This window comes from Scyliorhinus canicula, chromosome 9 (genome assembly GCF_902713615.1).
Source record: "Scyliorhinus canicula chromosome 9, sScyCan1.1, whole genome shotgun sequence".
Classification (NCBI taxonomy): domain Eukaryota; kingdom Metazoa; phylum Chordata; class Chondrichthyes; order Carcharhiniformes; family Scyliorhinidae; genus Scyliorhinus; species Scyliorhinus canicula.
This window is the reverse complement of record NC_052154.1, coordinates 111,862,521-111,890,250: the sequence shown is the minus strand read 5'-3', so window position 1 is coordinate 111,890,250 and position 27,730 is coordinate 111,862,521. Positions and strand designations below refer to the sequence as shown.

The 27,730-nt window shown below is 43.8% G+C and overlaps 1 protein-coding gene across 7 annotated transcripts in view; it reads left to right on the top strand.

Annotated features, from left to right (window-relative positions):
• prdm11 (PR domain containing 11) overlaps positions 1-27,080 on the top strand; it is a 197,685-nt gene extending 170,605 nt beyond the window's left edge. For all 7 annotated transcript variants that reach the window (XM_038807408.1, XM_038807402.1, XM_038807401.1 and 4 more), the window contains one exon: positions 24,398-27,080. In XM_038807408.1, coding sequence (XP_038663336.1) covers positions 24,398-26,580 — 2,183 coding nt within the window. In that variant the 3' untranslated portion in view covers positions 26,581-27,080. The remainder of the gene's footprint in view (positions 1-24,397) is intronic.
• The last annotated feature ends 650 nt before the right edge of the window (positions 27,081-27,730 follow it).

The following is a 27,730-nucleotide window of genomic DNA, read 5'->3' as shown; positions in this document are numbered from 1 at the left end:
ATCGCCTGCCGAACAGGGTTCTTTGGCGGAGGCTGGGGTGTCAGCCCCTCTCCCAGTAAAGAGTTGTGGCTGCTCTGAGACCCCAAAGACCACCAATTTTGGGAATGGCTCCACCCTCACCCCCACAACCTTGAACATTGCCTCAAAGAAATCCAGAACCCGATATGTCTGGGGCAGGTCCAGAACGTGGAGGGATGGTTGGCTAGGCCTCCCTGGCACCGTTCACATTTGTCCTCCACCTCCGAGAAGAACCTGCTCATTTGGGTTCCGGTTAGGGGCGCTCTGTGCACCACCTTCAGCTGCATTAGGCTCAGCCCAGTGCATGTGGAGGTGGAGTTGGCCCTGTTAAGTGTTTTGATCCAGAGGTCCCACCCCCCAACTTCTATGCCTAGTTCTTCCTCGCATTTTTCTCTTGTCTCATCCAGAAGGGAGCATACCTCCTCCAACAGTCGTCCGTACAAGTCCCCACAGTTTCCTTTCCGTAAGTTAGCCGCATCCAGCAGTTCCTCAACTACCAAGTGTCTTGCCATCCGGTGGTACGTCGTCATTTCTTTACGGAGGAAGTTTTTGATTTGTATCTACCTTAATTCATTCCATTTGAGTAGTTGGAGCCTTCAGAGTTGCTAGTCTGTTGTCTGTATACATGTCCCTAACCGTCAATGCCCTCTTGGCCTGTCTCCACCTGTTGAAGGTGGCATCCATTGTTGCTGGCATGAACCTGTTACAGGTGGGGGCCATGGTGGACATTTCAGTCAGGCCGAAATGCTGTCTGATTTGATACCACGTTCAGAGCCTGGCTACCACCATTGGGCTTCTTGGATGTTTGGTTGGAGGGGATGGGAGTGCTGTAGTGACTAGCACGCGGACAGAAGTCCCTATGCAAGAACTTTCCTCCATCTTCACCCATTCTGCTCCCGGTTCTATCACCCATCCCCTCACTCTTTGTGCTGTGGCCGCCCAGTGGTAAAACTAGGTTCGGGAGGGCCAGGCCTCCCATTCTTCTTTTCCTTTGTAAGACCCTTTTTTGGATCTCCGGGTTCATTCTCCTCCTCCCACCCTCGCACACGCACACACTCACAAACACCATGATTAGTTTATCCACCGTGTTGAAGAAGGTCTTGGGGATGTAGATCGGGAGGGATCTGAAGAGGAACCTGGACAATACGTTCATTTTGATCGTCTGCACTTTCCCGCCAGCGAAAGTGGGACTGAACCCCACCTCTGCAAGTCCTTTTTTATTTCCTAAACTAGACTTGGCAGGTTCCATTTGTGGATCCGTGTCCAGTTGTGGGCTATTTGAATCCCCGGGTAGTGGAATTTGTTTTGGACTTGTTTGAAAGGTAATCCCTCCAGTTCTGCCCCTCCCCCTGTGGGTTCACTGGGAAGACTTCACTCTTACTCAGGTTGAGAAGGCTCCAAACTCCTTTAAGAGCTTCATGATCCCCTCCGTACTGGCTTGGGGGTCTGAGATGTAGAGGAGCAGGCCATCTGATAGAGTGAGACCCTATGCCCTTTCCCCCCCTACTCTGGATACCTCTCCTGCCATTTGCCATTCTGAGGGCGATTGCCAATGGCTCAATTGTCAGGGTGAACAACAGTGGGCATTTCTGTCTCATGCCTCTGTGCTGCTGGAAGCATTTAGAGCTGGTGGTGTTAATCCGTACACTTTTTCCATGTGAGTGCTGTGTAGTAGTTTCACCCAGGGGGTGAACTCTGCTCCAAGCCCAACTGTTCCAGTACCTCTGTCGAAGACCTTTCCTGCGTCCTGGGAGATGATCACTTCTGGCGTTTTCTCCCCGGATGGGGTCATTATCACGTTCAGCAGTTGTCTGAAGTTCGATGTTAGCTGCTTGCACTTGACAAACCCATCTGGCTCTCCACGACCACCTCTGGCACACATCTCTCCAGCCGCCTAGCCAGGGTTTTTGCCAGGATTTTCACGTCTACATTGAGCGGTGAGATGCGTCTGTAGTTCCCCCACTCAGTCGGGTCTTTTTTCTTGAATATCAGCGACATTGAGGCTTGTGCCAGTGTTGGTGGCAGGGAGCCCCTTGCCAGTGAGTCTGCGAACATCTCCCACAAATGCCGGGCCAATGCTCGCAAAAATTTTTTGTAGAAGTCAGCTGGGAATTCATCTGACCCTGGCACCTTCCCCGCCTGGAGAGTTGATACTCTCCTTGACTTCCCCCAGTGTTAATGGTGCTTCCGGCTCCATCTCCTATTTTCCCCCACGACTAGCATGTCCATTCCGTTGAGGAACTGCTTCATCGTCGAGTCCCCCTCGGGAGGCTCAGTGGTGTAGAGTCCCCGGCAGAAGACCTTGAATGTCTCATTGACCTTTTTGGTTCGGCTATCAGTTTGCCATTGGTGTCTCTAAGCTGCGCTATTTACCTTGTGGCCTGCTTTCTCAGCTGGTCCCCTGTATCTGGTGGAGTTGGTGCACTGCTTTCCTCATGGAGAGCAGGTCAAAGTCCATTTGTAGCTTTTTCCTCTCCATCTGAAGCTCTACAGTCAGAGCCACGGAGAACCACCAGTCCACCTCCAGTATGGAGTTGACCCGTTGTTGCCACTCCGCTTTCCCCTTCCTGCTCTGTATGCAATAATCTCTCCTCTGATCACAGCCTTCAGCACCGCCCAGAACACAGAGGGTGAGACCTCCCCATTCTGGTTGTTGGTAACGTACCATCCATGGTCCATGGTGATAGAATTTACAATGTCTTGGCAGATCGAGTCTGCACCAGCCCTTGGAAAGAGCACCCTACTTAAGCCCAAGCCTCCACCCTATCCCAGTGACCCCACTTGACCTTTTTTAGACTCTAAGGGCAATTTAGCATGGTCAATCCACCTAACCTGCATATCTTTGGACTGTGGGAGGAAACCCACGCAGCCACAGGGAGAATGTGCAGACTCCGCACAGATAGTGACCCAAGCTAGGAATCAAACCTGGGACCCTGGAGCTGTGAAGCAACAGTGCTAACCACAGTGCAACCGTGCCACAGTGATATATTTTCGCAAAAAGCTTTATCGGCAAGCAGGGTCATGTCCAACCTCCATGGGGGGGCGTTGGGCCTGGCCCGTCTCCAACCTCACATCCATGTACTGTGGAGCATAGTCGGAGATTGCAATTGTGGATTATTCCGCTCCTACTACCCCTGGAAGCACGGATTTCCCCACTACAAAGAAGTTGATCCTGGTGTGGACCCTGTGTACCTAGGAGAAGAAGGAGAACTCCTCCCCTCGGTGTGTGAACCTTCGTGAGTCCACTGTCCCCACTTGTTCCATGAATGTGCCTAGTTCCTTTGCCATGTTTGATATTGTTACGGCCTTCTTTATGAATTCTGTGCCGTCCCAATTGAGAGCGAACACGATAACTGCTGAAATTTATGCTGCTCACAGTACCCATCTAACTTTGTGTCATTCACAAATTTGGATCCGTGGTTTTTCATGTCATTAATAAATACAATGAAGGGGCAACACGGTGGCGCAGTGGGTTAGCCCTGCTGCCTCGCGGCGCTGAGATCCCAGGTTCGATCCCGGCTCTGGGTCACTGTCGTGTGGAGTTTGCACATTCACCCCATTGTTTGCGTGGGCTTTGCCCCCACAACCCAAAAATGTGCAGGGTAGGTGGATTGGTTGCACTAAATTGCCCCTTAATTGGGAAACAATGAATTGGGTACTCTAAATTTATAAAAAAATAAAATAAATACAATGAATAATTGAGACTTCAACACAGATCCTTGCAAGAGACCACCGTTCACGCCCTGCCAATCTCGTACAATCTACAGGGTAGAAGGGGGCCATTCGGCCCATTGAGTCTGCACTGGCCCTCTGAAAGAGCAACCTACCTAGGTCCACACCCCCACCCTATCCCCGTACCCCACCGAACCAACACATCTTTGGACACGAAGGAGCAATTTAGCATGGCCAATCCATAGTTCCCTCATTCTCTTCTGTATCTTAAGTAGCAGAATGACATGTGCAATTTCCCAATCCAAAGAGATGGTTGCCAAATCAAGCTAGGACATCTGTAATGTTCTCCCCTGCTTTTTCTAAAACACTGGAATGGTAACCATCATTTCCTGGGAATTTGTCACTCTTTCATGCCATTAATTTCTCTATTACTATTATCTTGCATACCTTAATCTCTGTCTTTGATTTATTAATAGTTTCCTTTGGGTGTCTGGCATACTGACCTCTTCCAAAACTTTAAATATTGGAGCTAAATAATTATTCAGCTTGTCTGATATTTCCTTGACAATATCACTGTGGTTGGTTTTCAAGGGCCAATATTGTTTCTGACTACGCTCTTTTTTTCTGGTATAGTTAGAAAAGTATTTGTGTTAATTTTGATTTACTTGAAACGTTCCTTTCAAACTTCTGTTCTCTCCTATCTCTATTTGTCCATGGCTATCTTTTTTGGCAAGTGGAACTCTTCCTCTTTAGGGATATAAACTGGTTCTGATTAATGGTAAATTCCTTTTTGCCCCTAGTCGCCACATTCCGGCGCCTGTTCGGGGAGGCCGGTACGGGTATTGAACCTGCACTGCTGGCCTTGTTCTGCATTAGAAGCCAGCTGTTTAGGCCACTGTGCTAAACCAGCCCTGTACAGTTTATTGTGGACCATTCCTAGCTCATCACATTGAAGTGTCAGTGATATTAAATCTAGAATTTTAGTAGCTGTTTCACTCCCATTCAAACACTGTGGCTGGGATTTTTCCGGCCACACCATGGCAGGACCTGGTCTGGGGAATGGGGTGGGCAAGTCGAAATTGCATTGACTTTTGACGGGACTGGAAAATCCCAGCAGTGGGCCGGGCCCAAAAACCCGACCTATGTTGAACTTGATCACACTATGATCACTATTGGATAAATGTTCGCGAACGCAGTCGATTAATTAAGACTATCACATTATAAACATGTTCTGTCCTCTTGTTGGTTCTTGGACACATGTTTCACAAAATCTTCCCCAACAGACTTAAGCAATTCATAACTTTTCTAACAGGTGCTAGCCTTTTTAACCCAAATCAGTATGAAAGTTAAAATCATCCATCAAAAACACTCTGCCTTTGCTACATGCTTGTCTAATCACAGAATTCTATCACCTCACAGCTATTACTGAGGCCTATATACAACCTCTGCTACTATCTTAAATCTTTTTGTTTCTTAATTTTCCTCACAAAGTCTGAAGTGATTTCATCCTTAATCATCAGTTAGTCAGTACAGCAACATGACAATGAACATATAATCTGTTTTTAGTGATGTTGATTGAGGAACAAATAATGACCAGAAAACACACCCTATTTCTTCTTCAAAATAATGTAGTTAATATTTTCTTCCTTTACCTGAGAGGGCAGGAAAAGCTTCAAATCTCACCTGAAAGACAGTTCCTCTAACACTGCCTCAGTATTTCACTGATGCCGAGATGTTTCGGCTCAAGTCCGAGAGGGGTATTGAAGTCAGCACTTTCTGACTCCGAGGCCAGTGTGCTACTAAGTACAGCTGACACACTATTTACAGCTGACATACTATAGGGGCTGGTTTAGCTCACTCGGCTAAATCGCTGGCTTTTAAAGCAGGCCAGCAGCACGGTTCGATTCCCGTACCAGCCTCCCCGGACAGGAACCGGAATGTGGCGACTAGGGGCTTTTCACAGTAACTTCATTGAAGCCTACTCGTGACAATAAGCGATTTTCATTTCATTTCATCTTTCCTGTAGATATTATAACCTGATATATTAGTTCCCAGTCCCGATCATTTTACAGCCATGTCTCAGTAATCGCAACCATGCCATCCCCTTCAGGTTGAATTGGTGCCATACAGTTTATTCCTTATACTCTATATATTTGTGATGTGGAGATGCTGGCGTGGGGTGAGCACAGTGAGAAGTCTTACACACCAAAGAACAAAGAAAATTACAGCACAGGAACAGGCCTTTCGGCCCTCCCAGCCTGCGCCGATCCTGATCCTTTATCTAGACCTGTCTCCTATTTTCCAAGGTCTACTTCCCTCTGTTGCCACCCGTTCATATATCTGTCTAGATGCCTCTTAAATGATGCTATCGTGCCCGTCTCGACCACCTCCGCTGGTAAAGCGTTCCAGGCACACACCACCCTCTGCGTAAAAAACTTTCCACGCACATCTCCCTTAAACTTTCCCCCCCTCACCTTGAAATCGTGACCCCATGTAACTGACACCCCCACTCTTGGGAAAAGTTTGTTGCTATCCACCCTGTCCATACCTCTCATAATTTTGTAGACCTCAATCACGTCCCCCCTCAACCTCCATATTTCCAACAAAAACAATCCTAATCTCCTCAACCTTTCTTCATAGCTAGCACCCTCCATACCAGGCAACATCCTGGTGAACCTCCTCTGCACCCTCTCCAAAGCATCCACATCCTTCTGGTAATGTGGCGACCAGAACTGCACGCAGTATTCCAAATGTGGCTGAACCAAAGTCCTATACAACTGTAACATGATGTGCCAACTCTTGTACTCAATACCCCGTCCAATGAAGGCAAGCGTTCTGTATGCCTTCTTGACCACTCTATCAACCTGCGTCGCCACCTTCAGGGTACAATGGACCTGAACTCCCAGATCTCTCTGTACATCAATTTTCCCCAAGACCCTTCCATTGACCATATAGTCCGCTCTTGAATTTGATCTTCCAAAATGCATCACCTCGCATTTGCCTGGATTGAACTCCATCTGCCATTTCTCTGCCCAACTCTCCAATCTATCGATATTTTGTTGTATTCTCTGACAGTCCTCCTCGCTATCTGCAACTCCACCAATCTTAGTATCATCTGCAAACTTGATAATCAGACCACCTATACCTTCCTCCAGGTCATTTATGTAGATCACAAACAGCAGTGGTCCGAGCACGGATCCCTGTGGAACACCACTAGTCACCCTTCTCCATTTTGAGACACTCCCTTCCACCACTACTCTCTGTCTCCTGTTGCCCAGCCAGTTCTTTATCCATCTAGCTAGTACACCCTGAACCCCATACGACTTCACTTTTTCCATCAACCTGCCATGGGAAACCTTATCAAACGCCTTACTAAAGTCCATGTATATGACATCTACAGCACTTCCCTCATCAATTAACTTTGTCACTTCCTCAAAGAATTCTATTAGGTTTGTAAGACATGGCCTTCCCTGCACAAAACCATGCTGCCTATCACTGATAAGTCTATTTTCTTCCAGATGTGAATAGATCCTATCCCTCAGTATCTTCTCCAACAGTTTGCCTACCACTGACATCAAGCTCACAGGTCTATAATTCCCTGGATTATCCCTGCTACCCTTCTTAAACAAAGGGACAACATTAGCAATTCTCCAGTCCTCCAGGACCTCACCCGTGCTCAAGGATGCTGCAAAGATGTCTGTTAAGGCCCCATCTATTTCAACCCTTGCTTCCCTCAGTAACCTGGGATAGATCCCATCCGGTCATGGGGACTTGTCCACCTTAATGTCTTTTAGAATACCCAAAACCTCCCCCTTCCCTATGACAACTTGACCTAGAGTATTTAAACATCCATCCCTAGCCTCAACATCCGTCTTGTCCCTCTCCTTTGTGAATACCGATGCAAAGTACTCATTAAGAATCTCACCCCTTTCCTCTGAGTCCACGCATAAATTCCCTCTTTTGTCTTTGAGTGGGCCAATCCTTTCTCTAGTTACCCTCTTGCTCCTTATATACGAATAAAAGGCTTTGGGATTTTCCTTAACCCTGTTAGCCAAAGATATTTCATGACCCCTTTTAGCCCTCTTTATTGCGCGTTTGAGATTTGTCCTACTTTCCCGATACTCCTCCAAAGCTTCATCAGTTTTGAGTTGCCTCGATCCTATGTATGCTTCCTTTTTCATCTTAGCTAGTTTCACAATTTCACCCGTCATCCATGGTTCCCTAATCTTGCCATTTCTATCTTTCATTTTCACAGGGACATGTCTGTCCTGCACCCTAATCAACCTTTCCTTAAAAGACCCCCACATTTCAAATGTGGATTTACCCTTAAACAGCTGCTCCCAATCCACATTCCCTAGCTCCTGCCAAATTTTGTTATACTCTGCCTTTCCCCAATTTAGTACTCTTCCTTTCGGACCACCAGGTTAATGTCCAACAGGTTTGTTTTGAATCACTAGCTTTCGGAGCACTGCTCCTTCCTCGGGCATCTCCACATCATATTTGCATTTTAAAAATGCTCATTTCTATCTCCCGGGTAATTACTGTAAGTTTTCTAGTTTTTTTCCCCTTACATGCAGTTCCCAAAGCATAATTTTGATTTGTTAGTTTTTTTTGTTGTTTTCAAGCTATTATCTACTTTTGCCACCTGAGCCCTCCCTCCAAATGACTAAGTTAATGCCATTGGGCAGAATCTTGCACTGAGTGCAGGCTTGTGCAAGAAACCCTGGATTCTCTGTGCACAGAAAATCTGCGGGGATGGTTAACGCCACGTTGATGGATGGGGCTTGATATGGCCAGCTCCACAGAGTATGTCTTAGAAAGAAACTCTTCCCCCCCCCCCCCCCCTCCCCTTCCCATGGACACAGGATCCCCCGCAGCAGGGCAACCTCCTCCTCCCCCACCCCTCACTCACACACTATACACACACACACACACACACACACACACACACAGGGGAATTCCTCCAATGGGGTTCCTTACAGGTCCTGCCCGCGGTGCAACCCCCTGGTAGAATCATCCCCAGGGTGACTGCCCTATTTATCATTTCCACTCGAACCCTGGTCGTAGGCTGGTTCAGGCAGAGCCTGACCCAATGTTAAAGCTCCCGCCCTAGTACTGGTGCCAGTGTCTCATGAAATAAAACCACTCTTTCCCACATTACTCCTTCGGCCATGTGTTCACCTCCATAATCTGATTATTCTTTTACAAATTTGCATGTGGCTAATAATCCAGCCCTTTAGGTCCTGTCCTTTAATTTAGCTAATAGTTCTTGGTGCTCTCCAAACAGGACCACCCAACTGCTCTGTCCTATGGTTTTGGGCCCAACAAGGACCACAATGATGGATCCTGTCCCTCCCTCAATTACCTTTTAATCTATGGGTAGATATCTTGCTATGGACGAGTAGATAATGGATTAGCAGTGGACAAACTCATTTTATTGGACTATTTATATCCATGAGAGAGAATTGTTTAACCTGTCAGAACAGGCTGGATTCAAACTCAAATCTTGGAAGTGCTCTAACTAGCTGCAAGACTAAACTCCAGATGTATAGATATAAGTCTTTACTGTTCAGTGTCTACATTTAGATTATATCGCACATCTTCTTTCAGCAGGGCCGTGATCATCTGAGTGTTTTACCTTTGGCTGTAGAATACCTTTTTATGTGGCAACTATTCTAACATAGATGAATTTAATAATAAGGTAGGGTTGCATCTTTATGAATTATGCCCTTCATTGAGAACAATTATTAATTCAAAAAACTATTAACCTTGCTGTTGAAGCACCACACCTCAAATGTTAATCCACCTTTCTCTTTTCGCTGTTGACTGGCCTTTGTGTTTTTACTGCAGAAAATAATACTATTTCCAGTTTCAAGCTGGGCACAAGAGGAATGCAGAAATGAAGCTATTTTTTCCTAAACATTGCCACTAAATAATGCCAGACTCAACTTGCATTCGACCCATGGAATTTGTGGTAGAGAAACACATTTCCACAATTACTTCCTAAACGTTCTTGCAAAAAATATGAGTGTGTGTGTTGCAGCTGAAAAAAAAACCTAGATAATTCATGGTAATACTTGCCTCTTACAATGAATCCAGAAAAAACTTTATATCAGATTTGTTCCTAAATTAAGGTGTTGCTGCATAGAAGGATTATTGCGTCTGTATGACAGTGTAAGAACTTCAGGTTTGTTTCTAAAGCTTGGCATTTGCTTTTAGTTTCACCCATAGTAGTGGCACTTTTTTTGGCATGATCATTCCACATTTAAAGTCCGTTAAACAACACAATGACCTTATAATGGAAAAAAATATAGGAAATATTTCTTACGTTGTTATTTCATCCACTCTGATACACTTCACTCTCTCCCCACTTGTTCGTAAATGATTCCAGTCGTTTCACCACTTTGTCTGGCAGTATATTCCTCCAGTGCCATTCAGTGCCTGCCACAAACTCCTTTCCCTAGCCACCAACTCCATCACTCTCACTGGCCACTGTTTGAGGGTGTACCCGGACCATTCACAACATTACCTCCTATTTGATTCTTGAGCAATGTTCCCTTCCAGGCTTAGCACACGTCAGCCCCTTTACGTTAAGGTGCTCCGGTTTCCTCCCAGAGTCCAAAGCAGGTTCAGGTTAGGTGGATTTACCATACTAAAGTGCCCCTTTGTGTCCAAAAGGTTAGGTGGGGTTACTGGGTTACCAAGATGAGGTGGAGGAGTGGGCTTAAGTAAGGCGCTCTTTCCAAGGGCCGGTGAAGACTCGATGGGCCAAATGGCTTCCTTCTGCACTGTAAATTCTATATCTATGTAAGTTACCATGCAAAAGAGTTTAAGGAACCAACACTTACAATGAATAGATGGGCATGACAAATTAATTAGAGGGAACATTGCTCCTGAGCAGAACTCTGATCCACCTCCATAACATCAGGGATTACTATTTCTTAACATTTAAGTTGACTTTCAACTGGAATAAGTTTTATTTTAGTCATTTTTCGTTGATTTTATGAGGCTTTAAATTGCAGCTGAAGCATTGTTGAGAGGCAATTTAGTTTTTCATTGACATGGCCCTAACTCCAGATTTACAATACACAAATACAGTTTTTTTGCAAAGCCAGGATCTTTCACCATCATTGAAGTTCCAGGGAATTGTCTTGTGATTTTGACATGACACAAATAAGATTTTTCTTTCCGCTACATTCTTTTACAGAATTAATCGAAATGGATTTTTTTTTTAACAGTACATTTGATTTGCATGCATCATGTGCCAGCTTTGATGGGTGGGTGGACTATTCCCATGTTTTCTCCAATGCTGATCTGAACCTATTGGTAGGTGGTACAGAAGAACATGTTAGGGGTTAGTTACTGTTCCATATGTTTCCTCCCCTAGCCTCTTTTATAGGGAAACATCTGGCCTCCACCTGGCAGTTGAAAATGAAAAATAAGCAATCTGAAAAATCAAACCTATATAATAATAAAAATAATATTTATTAGTGTCACAGGCTTACATTAACACGACAATGAAGTTACGGTAGCATAGTGGTTAGCATCCCTGTGTTTCTTCAAAATAAGGGCCGTGAGACCTTTAATCCCAATCATGAAGGCACATGGTGTCTCCATTTTATATTGCATCCAAAAGAAGGCACATCCGACGTCAAAGTGAGACTTGAACCCAGAGCCTTCTGTTTCAGAAATGAGAGTGCTGCAAACTGAGCCATGGCTGCAGGCATGTAGCTGGAGCCAATTCTTATAAAAAGTTGCCGCTTCATGAAGCGTTTGTGAAACCAAACTTGACCCTCTTTTACATTGAAACTGTTTTAGTTTGGATCCTGAGGGATTAGTATATTGAGCCGATTCCCAGGTATACATAGCGAAATTCAGTGTTCCTATCTCAGAATCTAAACTAAAATAGTACAAGTATAACAGCAGCTTCAGATTATGCTACCAGATTACTATACTTAAAGCAGAGATTATGGAAAGGATTTCGTGAAGATTAAGGATTGATTTGGTCAGATTTTTTTAGTTCACCGAAACAGGAAGTCATCCGGGTTCAGAGAAACATGTTTAATAAAAATTAGATTTTCAGGATAATCTCTAAAATTGGAATAATTTTTTTATTGTGTTGTATGATCACTAATATTTCAGGGTATTTCTGGAAGGACCCCATGAAATATTATTGTTTTGAATGAATTTTTATGACGTGCTCTCCCAACTACTTATCCCTGTCTAAAGTAGATGAGGATTTCTTCTCACTTTTAATGGCCGAAAATATGTTTATTTTGAAATTAAAATGAGGATGAAAATGTAAGATTAATACAGGATTAATGAAGTACAAGTTGAAAGAAAATCACATTATTAAATAGTATGAAGTTTTTCCCAGTTTATCTAACTGGGCAGAATTAAATGTCTCCCCTGGCAGTGAGTTTGGGCATTTAATTGGGCAGGAGTGTGTTGCTGCCTTCCCACCGCCAACAATTAATGCCCTTTTAGGAACCTCATTCCCGCCGTCACTGATATTCAGCCAATAGCAAGCAATGGAGGTGTTTGTTGTTCAGAAACCTAAACGAGGGATCAGGAAGGGTTGGGGGGGGGGGCTCTGAATGCCACCCTCTGCCTTTGCGTCCAACTCCCCCTCTCCCACTCCTACAACCCCAATCCTACCCTCATTCACTTTTGCCCGTGGGTCGCTTTTTGATCCTGGGCCTCTGGTGGGTGCATTGTGGCAGCTGCCAATGTTCCCAGTGGCTAAAACTGCAATGCAGAGTTTCTGGCCTCTGTTTGGCCATCAGCTCTCAGGGGGCAGGATTTCCACCCAAGGGGTCCTTAATCCACATGAACGCCCGCAGTGGCCACTTAATAGGCATTTAACATGGCAGGCCTTTCCCAATGGAGGCAATGTGGGGCGACCCTGTCGGTCAGTTTAAATCTGCCCAAGATTCCCATGTATCATCTAGAAAATGATGTAACTAGCACTTTAAGACTCACTGTACTGATGTTTACACAGTAAAGTGAAAGGGAGAATGGCCCATCTGAATGGAAACTCATGGAGGTATCCATTTCCAGGTGTATAGAATTACTAAGGTATATTTTTCTCAAGTCTGGCAATTTCATATGGGATCAATATTTGTCAGAAAAGCAAATTCTCTTGACTATATCTTGGGCATGTTGCAGGAAAAGGTGGGTAATGCACATGCATGGGGATAAAAACAGCAATCTTGTAGGTTTGTAATTTATACTTTTTTTTTCATTTTGCTCAACTTGTTATTTGTTTACATATCGCTGTTACACTGTTGGTAAATTAAAAATGAATATTTGAAGATGAAAATGTACTTGTTTTTATTTAATTCTTTCACTATTTGGTGCATGCTTTCATATTGAACTCTCCACGGCGATGTTAGTTATGTACGGTTTGTACACTTTTGAGTGTGTGTTGATTTTCTTTCCTTATCTATTAAGTTCTTACAATATACATATGACTATTTGACCCAAGTTTTGGTGGGGGGGGGAAGGCAGAAATTAAATATTTTTTGTTCTGCCATCGTTTTTTGGAAGACGAGAAAACTGAAATATTGAAGAATCAAAAGAAGAGGTAAGCACATTTTCAAATCTGACCCATCAAGTGAATATTACTGAATGACAGCAAGTGACTAATTGGAGTGTTATTGACTCTTGCTTTAGATTCTGCCATAAGCCCTGAGAGTAACAATCAAGTTGTTTCTGGGTGACATCTGAATCCCAAGTAAATTGTAGCTTTCTACCCCTTGCTTCCTGTTTTTTTGAAGATATATTAATGTGTCAACAAAACAAAATGGACTGTAAAGACAGTTCAAAGCCACACAAAGTTCCTGTGTTTGGAACACTGAGAATTTGTCTATAATATCACATGTTTTGCATGTGAGGATAATAACGTAATTATTTTCAGTACTGAACCAGTTATATTTGAATTAAAAGTACACATAGTACAAATCAAAATCAGTGTGTTCTGTAATTGCTAGCTTTGCACATGCTTTCACACATCTCTTAAATTTGGATATAGTACTGAAAACCTTCCTTAAGTGTTAAATGCATTGTGACTGAAATTCACATAACATGTCACTTGCAAATTGCAGTTCTTTCTGTTTTTACTCTAAAAGGCATTTCTGAGTATGTGCAATTTTATATACAATGCCTCAGTTCACCTCTTCTGATGTTATTTTATGTGCTCATGGTTTATATGATCATTTGGGGAAGTAAGAAGGGAAACGTTTGCCTATAGATAAGAAACATTCTAGAGTTTCACAGCAGACTTGCTGTGGAAGTGGCTGGAATTCTAATATTTTATTTATGTATGATTTTTAAGTGTGTTCTATTCAATTAGATCAGCATATGAAATTGCACGTTTTGATGATCCTGATCTTTTGTTGCACAAACTGTAATGTGAACAAATATTAGTTAATGACCTACACTCCTATAGTTTGTGGTACCTTAATGCTCCCAAGCTGTTTGAATTTGATATCTCTCGGTGGAAATGTGCTGTACCATCTGTACTCTTTGCTATGAGGTAGTCTGGTTCTGAAGCACAGTTGTAGCATTCACCTACAAATCTGGCCTGTCTGTGTAATTGCATTGCCTTTTTTTAAAAAATCTGTCTTGTGCTTAGTGTTGAATCTTTATTGAATGTCTCATTTCAGATAAATTTCTTAATTACTCCAGATATCGAATGGAAGCCTGTAGTTTCAAACCATGAGGATACCTACAATAATCATCATTTATGAATTGGGAAAGCAATGAACATAGATCTATATTTTAATCTTATAAGATTGAACAGTAATATATATTTTCTGCTTATAATCTTCTGGATTATTGACCCTTGATTGTCAGATAATTGTGCATCTTTAAACTGCCTCCATTAATAACTGTTACAACAATTTGCATTTATATAGAGCCTTCAATGTAGTATAACATACCAGGAGCACTTCAGAGGATCATAAATCAGACAAAAATTCACACCAGACCAACGACTAGCTAGTAGAGCTTGAATTTAAAAAAAAAAAGGAATTCCAGATAATTGATGTTGTTTTATTTTCAGTCATATTTCCCTGTAATGCGTTCACTCTGGAAATGTAGGCCGCATCTCTAAACTGTACTGAAACTGTCCATGGCCCATCAACCCTGCTTCCTATTCTGTGCTATAAAATGTGCAAGATACGTATAGTATTCTGTCAGCCCGCTTTTATATCAAGCCTGACTTGACACCAAAGGAACTCCAAAACATTTTAACCTAATTTGTCCAAGTTAAAAAGATTATTTTCTGCTGTTGTACATCTTTTAATGATGATGCTGAGGAATTGTATGTTATCTGCAAGTTGCTCAGCAACTTTCGAATTCCACACATGCGCAGTTTAAGGTGGAAAGCTGGAGGTTGCTGTTCAGGAAGCTTCTCAGAAAATGGCATGTACCATCTGACTAGCCATCCAAATATACCGAACAACATGAAGTTGATGTACTTGCCACATAGGTACTTGTTCAACTTGCCAGAGTAGGGTTTGTTCTTTCCCTTCTAAGCATGCTTCTAGTGATGTGGTAAATCCTAATTACTAGTCAAGTATCTTTTATCTGAAACTGCTGGGACCAATTGCATTTCAGATTTCAGACAATTTCGGTTTCTGGATACAACATATAAACTTACCTTACAATAGCCTAAGATAGCTATGCTGTAAAGTAAATGAAATAGCTAGCAAGGTATGATGTATCACCAAATAATAAATGCAAAGTACCTGTAATTTCATGGGGCTGGTTTAGCACAGGGCTAAATCGCTGGCTTTGAAAGCAGACCCAGGCAGGCCAGTACCGTACAGTACCGTTCAATTCCCATACCGGCTTCCCCGAACAGGCGCCGGAATGTAGCGACTAGGGGCTTTTCACAGTAACTTCATTAAAGCCTACTTGTGACAATAAGTGATTTACATTTACATTTCCTTTTTGACATGTTCACAAAAAAAATTACATGGTAAACAATGCAGACAAACAACTAGATTTCTTTCGTTAACGCTTGATGAAGTTCAAAAAAGTGAGGTTCTTGGGTGTGTTCCATTTTTGGATTTACAGGTAAAGGTTCTCGACCTCTACTGCCAAACAACTTCTTAATACTGAAAATTAATGTTTCCTAGTGTGGAGACACATTCCCTCAGCTTTTGATTATTATAAATTTAAAAATAAATGTTTCAATTCCTGTGCCTTTTATCTCTTCCTCTCTGCGTCTTTAAATCTAATCTTTCTTTCTCTATTTCTGCATCTGATTTGACATAGAAGTCAATATTCTAAATCGTATTTCCTGGTTCAGACTCCGCACTGCTCATTAATGATTCCTCAATCTCAAAAAAGTTTAGTCTGAGTTGGTATCACTATTTCTTCTGAGTCTAGAAGGCTATAAGTTCAAGTCCCACTTCAGAGATTTAAGCACAAAACTCTACACTGACATTCCAGTGCAATATTGAGAGGGCACTGCACTGTTGAAAGTGCTCTTTCTCAGGTGATCAGACAAGATCATGTAGTCACTATTTTGAAGAAGAGCAAGGGAGTTTTAACCACTGTCTTGGTCAATATTTATTTCTCAATCGACGTCACTAAAAATGATTATCTGGTTAGTATCATTTAGCTGTTTGTGGGAGCTGTCAAACATAAACTGAATGCCATGTTTCCTACATTACTACAGTAATTCCCACTTCAAAAGTACTTAATTGGCTGGAAAATGTATTGGTACATCCTGAGCACGTGAAAGACGCTATGGGGGGATTTTTCTGAAAAAATAAAAAGTACCATTTTCGACGGGAAAATTGGTGGGATTTCTGGGGGCCTTGGCAGTGCGATCCGGACCACAATTTTCAAGCACTTGGAAGAAAAATATTTTCTTCACATGAAAAACGCTGAGCCTGAAGCCCAAAGTATCTGATTCACCCGCTCCAGGGGTCATCTGAACACTTCAATGAAGGGGGCTCTGCATTTAAATGGCTCCACAGCACCACTCAGATTCAAGCCAGGAGGATGGCAGCTCCTAGATTTACAGAGAGTGCCCTCAGCTATTTATTAGATGGCGTAGAGGAGAGGCTGGCTACAATATACCCTTGGGCTGGCAGGAGGCCCTCTAGAAAGGTGACGAGTTCCACCTGGTTCAATGGCAGCACTGGTCAGTGCCAACCTGACCCAAGAGGACGAGTGTGCAATGCAGAAAAAAGATGAATGACCTATTCCAATCAGCCAGGGTAAATGTTCCCTGTCTCCTCTCCGTACTCCGCTCTGCCGTCAACTTCCAGAATGCCACCTCGTCCCCACATGCCACCAGATCGCAGGTCCCCAGCACCTGGCTTCCCACTGGCATCCTCAAACTGGAGCCCCCCCCCCAACTCCCCGACACTCCTTACCAGAACCCCTCACTACTTAGGCGCAGTGCCCAGACATGCCAGGTGTTATCAGACTCTGACCTGCCAGGCATCCAGCTCATATTCTTTTGTGTTCCTGCAGGAGAAGCTCGCCCAAAGCCGTCACAAGCAAGAGAAAATTGACAGCGAGCTAAGGATCGTAATTCCAAACGAGGAGAGAGCCATGGAGCTCAAAGGAGAAAAGCAGAAGTGGACCTACGCTAAGAACAAGGTGGGCCTATGAGAGAAAAATGAGGAGCCACTACACGTTCATCCAGATGAGCAGTCTCAAGTGAGTGTGTAGTCCAAACCCTTGACCAGGCCATATACTAAAACCATGTCCCTTGCCTTGCAGGAGCATGAACTGAAGAGCCAGACCCGTCTACCAGCGGTGTTCCACCCTTGTCACAACCTCAGAGGAAGACACGGATGAAGCATCACAGTTATCACCTGTACCGCCCACCATCGCAGAGACACAGACCTCGCTGTGCAAACTTAGCAGGCAATCTTCTGGGTCACTATCTGCTAAGTTTCACACTGCTTCTGATACACATTAGGTGGAGGCAGGAACGTACCAGGGATCGGACAGTCAGTGTCTGTTATATCCCAGGTCTCAGCTGTGCCCCAGCCAAGTGCCTTGACTCTGGACGCGATAGTCCCTCTGCTACGGGAGATGCAATGGCAGAGCAGGGACTATCAGGAGGGGATGTCAGCAACACCCTTGCGACAGCAAGGCCGAATTAAGAGTCTCAAAGCCTTCTGTCTCAGGAGATGGTGCCGACAATGCATGGCACTCAGGCCACCACTGCCAGGGTGGCATCCGCAGTGGAAAGCCTGGGGCTAAGGGGTCAGACCCATGACAGGAGAACTCCGAAGTACGGCCCATTCCTGAGGGCCATGGCTGAGGGTTTCAATTGCAAGGTGCAGACAGCGGCAGGCCTCCAGGACTGGCAGCGTCAGATGACGTTGCGGCTTCTGGAGCTCAGTCTAGCTGCCCCTCCGTCCCATGTCGTAACCAAGGAGCTCATAAGTACTTAATGGAGAAAGATCTGTTGGAGCGCATCCTGGAGCCTTCACCCAGGAGACTCTGTGAGTGCTCAGCTGATCTGAATTCCCCCCCCCCCCCCCCCCCCCCCCTTCCTGAGACTGGTGCAACTCAGGCACAGCGGGCAGAGCATGGTGACGTGACAACATCAGTAACACCTGAAAATAGGCCGATGCCCTCCAGATCCCAGACCTCCAGAGGATGATTATTGCTAAGGGCATCTGAGGCAAAAGGGCGTGGAAAGGAGCAGGCCTCCTCCACTTCTGATGTGCATCCTGGGAACACACCCAGATATAGTGTAAGGAATTGTAGAGGCACAGCATGGGCACGGATGAATTTAGGCACAGGTAGTTGGGGGTCATTATCACTTGTAACATTTGCAAATGTCACTGTATTAAATATTATTCCTCTTCACCACCTATGAGGCGTTTTAATATTCTTTAACCCTCCTCCCAATGGCATAGTGCTTCTCCCCATCTGGACACAGTTCTTTTCGCTGTTCTTCAATTTCAGGCAAACAGTTAGGCCCACACATTGCGACTGTTTTATTCGCAGTGATATGACTCAGGCATGATACAGTGAACGCTAGACCCTCACCCCTAATTCCCCCTCTAGAGCTAAGGGGCAAAGGAATCTAGGGCTAAACCTCACTCAGACATGAGTCACGGAGTCATCTGGCCACAGACAGACAGGAATCGGACATGAGCAATAGGTGAGGAGCATCACAGAACATTCCTCACTGCGAGTCTTCATCACACTCCAGCATTGACTGGGCAGCAGGCACTCAAGGACTCCCAAGCCCCAGCACCCTGTCGAACAACATGCTAGTCTTACCATGAAGTAGGAGGCGATGAGAGCTTCCCTAGCCCTCCTGCCCATGCGCACCCTTGCACCAACCTGACATTCATCCTCCGGGTACTGAATGGCCTCTTCCTCAACTGTCTTCTGAATGTTCTCCTCATCCAAGTTTACATGCTGCTCCTAATGTGACCCTTGAAAATGCCCAGGATCTGTGATTGCACAAACATACCTGGAAACATGTTCACACGTGCATGAATCTCATGGGGTGGTCATACACCAGTTGCACTTTGAGGGAGTGGAACCGCTTCCTGGGACTCGCTGATATCACGGTGCACGTAGCGAGACATGAGTGCAGTCGATCACCCCCTGCACCTGTGGCAGACCAGCTATGGTGCCGAATCCCGTAGCCCTCACATATCGCTAGGCCTGATCCAGGTTGAAATGAATAAAGTCTTTGCACAGAGTGCATCCGTGACCTCACAGATCCACTTATGGATGGATGCCTGCGAGGAGCTACACAGGTCAATGTGGATTCCTGTAATGACCCCACTGCGTAAAGGTTGAGAGCTGCTGTGACCTTCGTGGCTTGGCTGCGAATGAAGCCATGGGAGAGGGGCAGAGAGTCAGGCTGGATGACCCCCTCTGCTGCTCGCTGCCTGGACCTGTTGATGGTGAGTTTTGCCAGGAGCAGGTTCATGAGGAGATCCTCCTCCTTCCCCGCCCCTCCACACCAGGTGCCATAGATCAGGAGCGTGGGGCTGAAGTGCAAACAAAATTGTAATAATAGGTTGCCTTCTCTTTCGGTGTCTCATTCACCCAACCCATTATGTCCTTGACACTCATCACGCCCATCCCCTGCCCTGTGTGGCCTGCAGTCACCCCAATCCCCCAGACTACATACTAACACAGCCCTCTCAGAACTTTTAAACAACAGAGCCAGCAGGCTTCAGAACCACCCACACCAGCCATGGCCCCATCCTAGAAACCCCCCTCCCTAGAAACCCGAAGCACAATTCCCCCACCCCTCTACTCCGGAACTGGCCAGCAGGCTCTGGACTCCCTGCTGCTAGGTGGAGACAGTGGTCATGTTTCCTGGTTTCCGTATTTAAAAAGCAGTAATAATTCGCGCCAGCGTAACATCACGCCTGGTGGGTGGGAAGATTCAATGAGGGCTAAAGATGTTGAATTAGCCACGCTAAGGGCATTATCATGAATTCAAATTCATGCAAATCAGGTTTGCACCCTTCCTGTGCATTAACGTGATTGCATCATTGGGGTTGGCCCAGGAAGATCAGGGACGCGATTCTCCGACCCCCACGTCGGGTGGGAGAATCGCCCTGGCACCCGCACACGATTCTCCCACCAACACCCCCCCCCCCCCCCCCCCAAAAACGTCGTGTCACGTTTTGCTCCAGTCGAGCGGCGATTCTCCAGACCGAATGGGCCGAGCGGCCTGCCCAATCCGACCGGTTCACGCCAGCGCCAACCACACCTGGTCGCTGCCGGCGTGAACAGCGTGCGACCGCTGCGTGTGGGGCCTGTGGGGGGGCGGAGGGAGGATCAAGCACCAGGGGGGTGCTCAGGAGGGTTCTGGCCCGCGATCGGTGCCCACCGGTCATCGGGTCGGCGTCTCTGAAAGTTGCACTCTTTTCCCTCCGCCGCCTCGCAAGATCAATCCTCCATGTCTTGCGGGGCAGCGGAGGGGAGGACGGCAACTGCGCATGCACGGGTTGGCGCCAGCCAACCTGCGCATGCGCGGGTGACGTTATTTAGGTGCCGCCAGCCGCATCATTCAAGCGGCGCCGCTTTGGCGCGGGCGTCAAGGCCCGGCGCGCGAGATTGACGCGCCGCCGCTCCTAGCCCCCTGGGGGTGGGAGAATAGGGGGCGAGGAGCGGCCTCCGACGCCGGAGTGAAACACTCCGGTTTTCACTCTGGCGTCGGCACTTGTCTCCCTTTGGGAGAATCGCACCCCATGTTTCAAAACTCGGCGGCACAAATCTGTAACCTCTCACGAGATTTAGCAGCCATTAGGGAATTTGCACCTGCAGCTATTATGGCCGCTAAATCCCACCCTATAGAAATGAAATTATTTTTCTTTCAATCTGATTGGTTAAGGAAATACATATTTTCTGACCCTGCTCCCACACATTGCAGGTGCTGTTTGCTTTTTGGATTGTGGTTTGACAAAACCGCTGCACAAAGTCCATAGTAATTCTGTGGGAAAGAGCACATCTAATGCTGTTCATTTGCTGCACTGAGCAACATAAACCATTATCTATTTGCAGGGTTTATTTTGTTATACACCATAATAGTGAGAGTTTGCATTACTCATTTGTAGATGTTTTTATTTTGGATCTACAAAATACAGGAAAAGCTTGCACAGCAAATTTGGTGATACTTTATTCCTTTGTGTAATAAGACATTTGTAATGTTTTCTTGTGTTTCACTGGCTGTGAATATTTATTTACATGACTAACATTGAAACTGTAGCACAACATTTCATCTGTACAAATTTTAAAAATCTATTTTATTTTCTTCATTCCTTGTTTTCACATTCAGCTAGCTTCCTAACCTCACCTATTTCCAGACTTCCTCAATAGGTTTAATCCATTTTCCTGAACTGGTAATTTGCCTCCCAGTGGATGATGACATTTGCCTGTGGATTTCTATTTCCCAATTCTTCCGTCTTTCTCTCCAAACTCAAGAAGGAGCAAATAATGTTCACATACAAGCGAATGAAAATCATAATCGAGATGATAAGTTATTAGATACAGTTTACCCTGGTATAAGTACCGGTTATTCAAATACAATACTAATTAGTTTAGTAAAGCTGCAGGGTAAAACTAGTTAGGCATTTATTAAGGAATATATACCAACTGTTTATATTTGTTTTTAATTGACTAAAAAGCCCATTTTCTGACACCGAGTTGAAGCCAGGCCCTTTAGTAACCACAGACGAGTCTGAGGCGAGTGGATAAGAAAACTAGTTATATTCTGGCTCTGACAAAGGGTCATCTGGACACAAAACGTTAGCTCTTTTCTCTTCTTACAGATGTTGCCAGACCTGCTGAGATTTTCCATCATTTTCTCTGTGGAACTAGTTATATTACAGAGTTATAGTATGCAAAATACTCTCCAGACGGGTCTGAGGTGTCAGTTCCAAAACTGGCTGAACTTTATATTACAGATTATTAGAGTGTCCATGGGCACCCTGCCCCTCAGCACAGAACTCGTACTAAATGACGCTCACAAGGAGGCTTCTATCCCTTATGTTTTGTGGAGTCCGTCTCCTGCAAAAATCTCATCTGCATGTATATATTCCCTTATTTATGATTTATCTCTATCTGTGTTACATAATCAGCTGTGCATTTTATTTATGCACATATATTAAAAATAATGAGGTTTAAAGATACGCAGGTTAACATTGGACTATGACAGCAAATTAGAATTGGATTTTAGTGATTAAAGAAAGTTCTAATCGATGAATATGAATTTATTTGTGTGTGTGTGCTTTTTGTATTTTCTTTCTGGATCTAACTCACTTGGCTGTGTGTTTAGTATACCGTACAAATTAGATTACAGAAATGGAATACAATGTACAGAGATGACAATTCACGTTCTTGGAGTAAAGTGTTCAGCTGTAACAAAATAAATCACAGTACTTATTATTTTAAATATAGACAGTGATAATCTGACATTTCCACCGTAGGATGTGGGTAAATCTAGCAGGATTAGTTGCAGGGTATCAAGGATATATAAGCAAATGTTAGCTGTCATTAGACACTTGGACACTATAATGGAAGTAGTTGTGCCAAAATATATGCAATAGGTTTCATTGTAGATTGTATTTGTATAAATCTCTTAAACAACTGTGAATTATCATCGTTTTAAAACAAAATTAGTATCACTGCACATCTCGCTGGAGAAAGATAAGAGCTGCTTCCCCTGACATGTTTCTTCAACAGTGATATCTAACCTATAAAGGATAGTGTTTGGTCTCAATTCCATCGTCATAATAGGCTTTAACGGCATCTAAACAATTTCTTAATATTAAACAATAGCTATTATTTTTAATTAGGTGGATTTACTAGATTTATATAATTTTTGAAAACCTATCCAATTCTGCAAATGTAATCATGGTCACTGCCTGAATGGCAGACAATCTCAGGCGTTCAAAAGAATGAAAAACTTTGAAATATGTCACCTGGAGGTGGCATGGGGGGGGGGGGGTTGATTTAATTTGCATTGCTAAGTACATGGATATAAATAAAGCATAGCGGAAGTAACAATTTCCTTTGTTGTTTGAGAGATATTGGTCCAAATTTCTTTATGGAAATAAGTGAAACTAATGCTGCTTGCCATTATTTATGCATAAGTCATTTAGCAACTTACGGTGAGGGGCAGATGCTTGGTTAAACTCAAATATCCAAAGGTTGTACTCTGAGTTGGTTTGCGAAAATGGCATCTGGCCACCTGGCTCACCATTGATACGCATCGGATGATGTGAAGTTGCTGTATTTGCCCAGTAGACGCCTCGTAACTCACCAAAGGCAGTTCAATCTTATTATTCCAACCTAAGTGCCCTTTCAATGATGTGATGAGTATTAATTACAGTCAACCAATCTCTAGCACTGAAAATGATCTATTACCAGAGTGGAGTCTAAATCTTAAGGTTTTAATTATTAGAGATTTTTAAAATGTGATCTTAACTATTAAAAAACTTTTCCAGTTGAATTCTCTCTCTCTAGATCCAATCTTTTTTCCTTCTCTTTATTTTCTTCAATACCTGATTTAACATTGCATTCGCCCCTCTAATTTACACATCCTTTTCAATATTTGCACTGTTAATTTCAGTCTTTCAACGTGATTGGTTAAGGGATTCACACTTACTTGCCCTGTTCACTCAGATTCCCCTTTTTCTGTCGCTGCAATGCTATTTCCTCAAACTTTCGGCAACTTGGGCAGCACGGTAGCATAGCGGTTAGCACTATGGCTTCACAGCGCCAGGATCCCAGGTTCGATTCCCGCTTGGGTTACTGTCCATCCGGAGTCTGCACGTTCTCCCTGTGTCTGCGTGAGTTTCCTCCGGGTGCTCCGGTTTCCTCCCACGGTCCAAAGATGTGCAGGTTAGGTGGATTGGCCATGATAAATTGCCCTTAGCTTAGATGGGGTTGCAGGGTTATGGGGATAGGGTGGAGGTGTGGGCTTAAGTAGGGTGCTCTTTCCAAGCGCCGGTACAGACTCGATGGGCCGAATGACCTCCTTCTGCACTGTAAATTCTATGATATTCGATGATATTGCCACATAGAATATTGAGATCAAGCCAAACTGATGGTAGATGCCACTAAATTCCCTTCTACAGCAAAATATGGCCCAATATGATGTGAATTTAAGAAATTAAGAAAAATAAATTAATCTTTTAATTGCTGAAGTTATCTGTATGTTTTTTCTCTTTACCCATCTTAGCTCCAGAAGCACAGACTCCTGTACCAGTTGTCATGGATGACACTAGTGAGCAGGAAATGGATTCAGCTGATGAGTCAATGTCGAATGAAATGCTGGCCACCACAGATGAAATATCGAAAACCGCTACTGGTACTGGTCGGAGAATCAGACGCTTCAAGCATGAGTGGCTAAAGAAGTTCTGGTTTCTACGCTATTCACCCACTCTAAATGAGATGTGGTGCCATGTTTGCAGGCAGTACACTGTTCAGTCCTCCAGGACATCAGCCTTCATCTTGGGCTCTAAGCAATTCAAGATCCACACCATCAAGCTGCATGCCCAGAGTAATCTTCATAAGAAGTGCTTGCAGCTTTATAAGCTGAGGATGCATCCAGAAAAAACTGAAGAGATGTGCAGAAACATGACACTGTTGTTCAACGTTGCCTATCACCTAGCCTTTGAAGGAAGACATTTTTCAGATTTCAGGCCTTTGGCTGAACTTCTGAAAAAATGTGACTTAAAGATTGTTGACCAATATTTGAATGAGGGAGACTGTCAAACTTTAATTCATCACATTGCAAGGTCTCTTCGTGAGGATCTTTTTGAGAGGCTCAGGGTATCTCCATTTATGAGTGTGATTTTGGATGGGCAGACAGATGACTTGGTTGCCGATAATGTTGCAATCTACATTCAGTATATTACCAATGAAGGGCCAGCTGCTACAGAGTTATTGTCCCTACAGGAATTGAGTTCTGCAACAGTGGATGGTTATACCCAAGCACTGGACAGGGCTTTTGGGGGCATAGGGATCAAATGGAAAGAGGAAAAGTTAATTGTAGGACTTGGGGTAGATGGAGCCACCATGACAACAGGGCTAAGGGCAGGTTTGGCCATGAAGATCAAAAAGGCTCTGCCTTGGCTACTCTCAGTCCCGTGTGTGGTATATAGGCCTCACTTGGAAGTATTGGATGCTATAAGCAACAAAGAACTAACCTGTTTGGAAGAATTAGAGAACAACTTGAAGCAGTTGCTGAGTTTTTATCGTTATTCCCCTAAACTCATGTGTGAACTAAGAGCTACTGCAGCAACACTTTGTGAGGAGACAGAATTCCTTGGTGACATTCGAGCTGTTAGATGGATTATTGGAGAACAGAATGTCCTGAATGCATTGATCAAGGATTATTTGGAAGTGGTAGCTCATCTTAAAGATGTTAGTGGTCAAGCACATAAAGCAGATGCTGCTGCCATTGCTTTGGCTCTACTACAGTTCCTGATGGACTATCAGTCAGTTAAGCTAATCTATTTTTTATTAGATGTCATTGCTGTACTTACTCGACTGGCATTCATTTTCCAGGGCGATCACCTCTTCATTACCCACGTAGATGACAAGATTGAAGAAGCCATTGAAGAAATCAGCAGATTGGTGGAATCACCAGGAGAATATCTACAAGAGTTTGAGGAGACTTTTCACGAAAACTTTCATGGTGTTCCTCTGAAAAACCTAAGAGTAGCAGAAGCCAAGTTCAATTCAATAAGAGAAAAGATATGCCAAAAAACTCAGCTGATTCTAGCCCAGAGGCTAGACTCTAATAGTCGCACAATTATTCGAGCATGTCAAGTGTTTGATGTTGCCACGTGGCCCCAAAATGAAGAAAATCTGATGAGTCATGGCGAGGAAGAGATCATACATTTATATAAGCACTTTGAAATAATTCCATCGTTTGCGAGGGAAGTAGGTCTGGATGGCAGAGACATTCAAGGAAGCTTATTGCAGGAATGGAAGGAGCTCAAATCTGAGTGTTACAACAAGAATGGTTTCAAAGAGTTGAGCCGTCACATTTTTAAATATAAACAAAGATTCCCAATACTAAATCGGATCACTCAGTTATTACTTGTCCTGCCAACTTCAACAGCAGCTTGTGAGAAAAGTCGTGGTGCCTTCTACCGGATACGTAACAATAACAGGTCTCGACTTAGCCTTGACCAACTCAATGACCTTCTGACAATTGCTGTCAATGGACCACCCATTGCCAATTTTGAGGCTAAGAGGGCACTGGATTGTTGGTTTGAGGAGAAGTCAGGGAACCGTTATTCCTTGTCTCCAGAGATGATAACCAGAGTTGCTTCATTGGACCAGAAACCAACATTACATGGTTTGGACATGGGAACTGATTGTCTAACTGATATTCATGAAACCATAATGTAAATGATTGGAACTTTGTACTTCCATGATTGAATGGGAATAATTCAAAACTCATTCATACTTAGGAACTTTATGAAAATGATCATTGGTGACAGACAGGTACAAATATCAGACCAGCAAATTCAACAGGATATTGGTAGTTTTTCACATATAAACCACAGCAATCCTGGCCTGTGGGATTCAATTTGTACATTGATTTCCCAGTTTCATTGTCACCTTTGGCATACCTGTAATCAACTATACTGAGAGCTCAAAATGGTCTGAATGGACTGGTCTGCTAAAGGTTTGTTCCTGTTTTGTCACCAAAGATATTAACTGCTAATTTGCTTTTAGTAATGCAGATATTAGATCTTAAGAAAAGTGATTGGTCATTCTAATTTTTCTTTAGAAACTAAGGTTATTTAAGCTGTGTACGGTTGATATAAGAGTCACCGTGTCCAATCTTTAACTCCTTTTGTTATTTACATAAACTATAAATATGCATTAATGATTAATGATTGATGGGGCGAGGGAGGGGGGGGGGGGATTTGTTATTTGTGGGGTTCTAAGAGATATAAAATACATAGCCCAAGTGATTTAAAAAGTATATGTATCTACATTATTTTTATAGATTACAATTATTGATAATAGATGGTCACGCTACATGTCTAGTGAGCATGTCTTAAAAAAACACCGGGAAAGGAATGAATGTATCATGCAAATATAATACTCTATCTCATTCCATTATTGCTGTGGAAAGAGGCACACCACTGCATTAGCTGAGCATGCACACTTTTGTTCAGTAAGTTAGGCTAGATTTCAAAACCTACCAGTATGTGTGCTTATACTGAAGAACTGCTGATCGAAATTATTCTTCCATCTGAGAAATGTTGACAGTCCAATCCACTTACCACTAGTTAACAGTCTTCTTGAAAACTGTCCTAAAATTAGATGATACTGAAACTGTTTGATAATTTCAGTCAGCAAGGGAGTCAGGACAGTCACTTTGAGAATGGCAAAGTGAAGCAGCAATATGACGCGTTGTGAGAGTAGTATTTAAACTTGGTATTTTTCATAGCATTTGTAGAGGATCCATACCTTGCCCAGAGTGCCAGATGCTTTCACTGGCTGTAAAGCACTTTTATTACATACAAATTCTCAAAAATGATGCTGC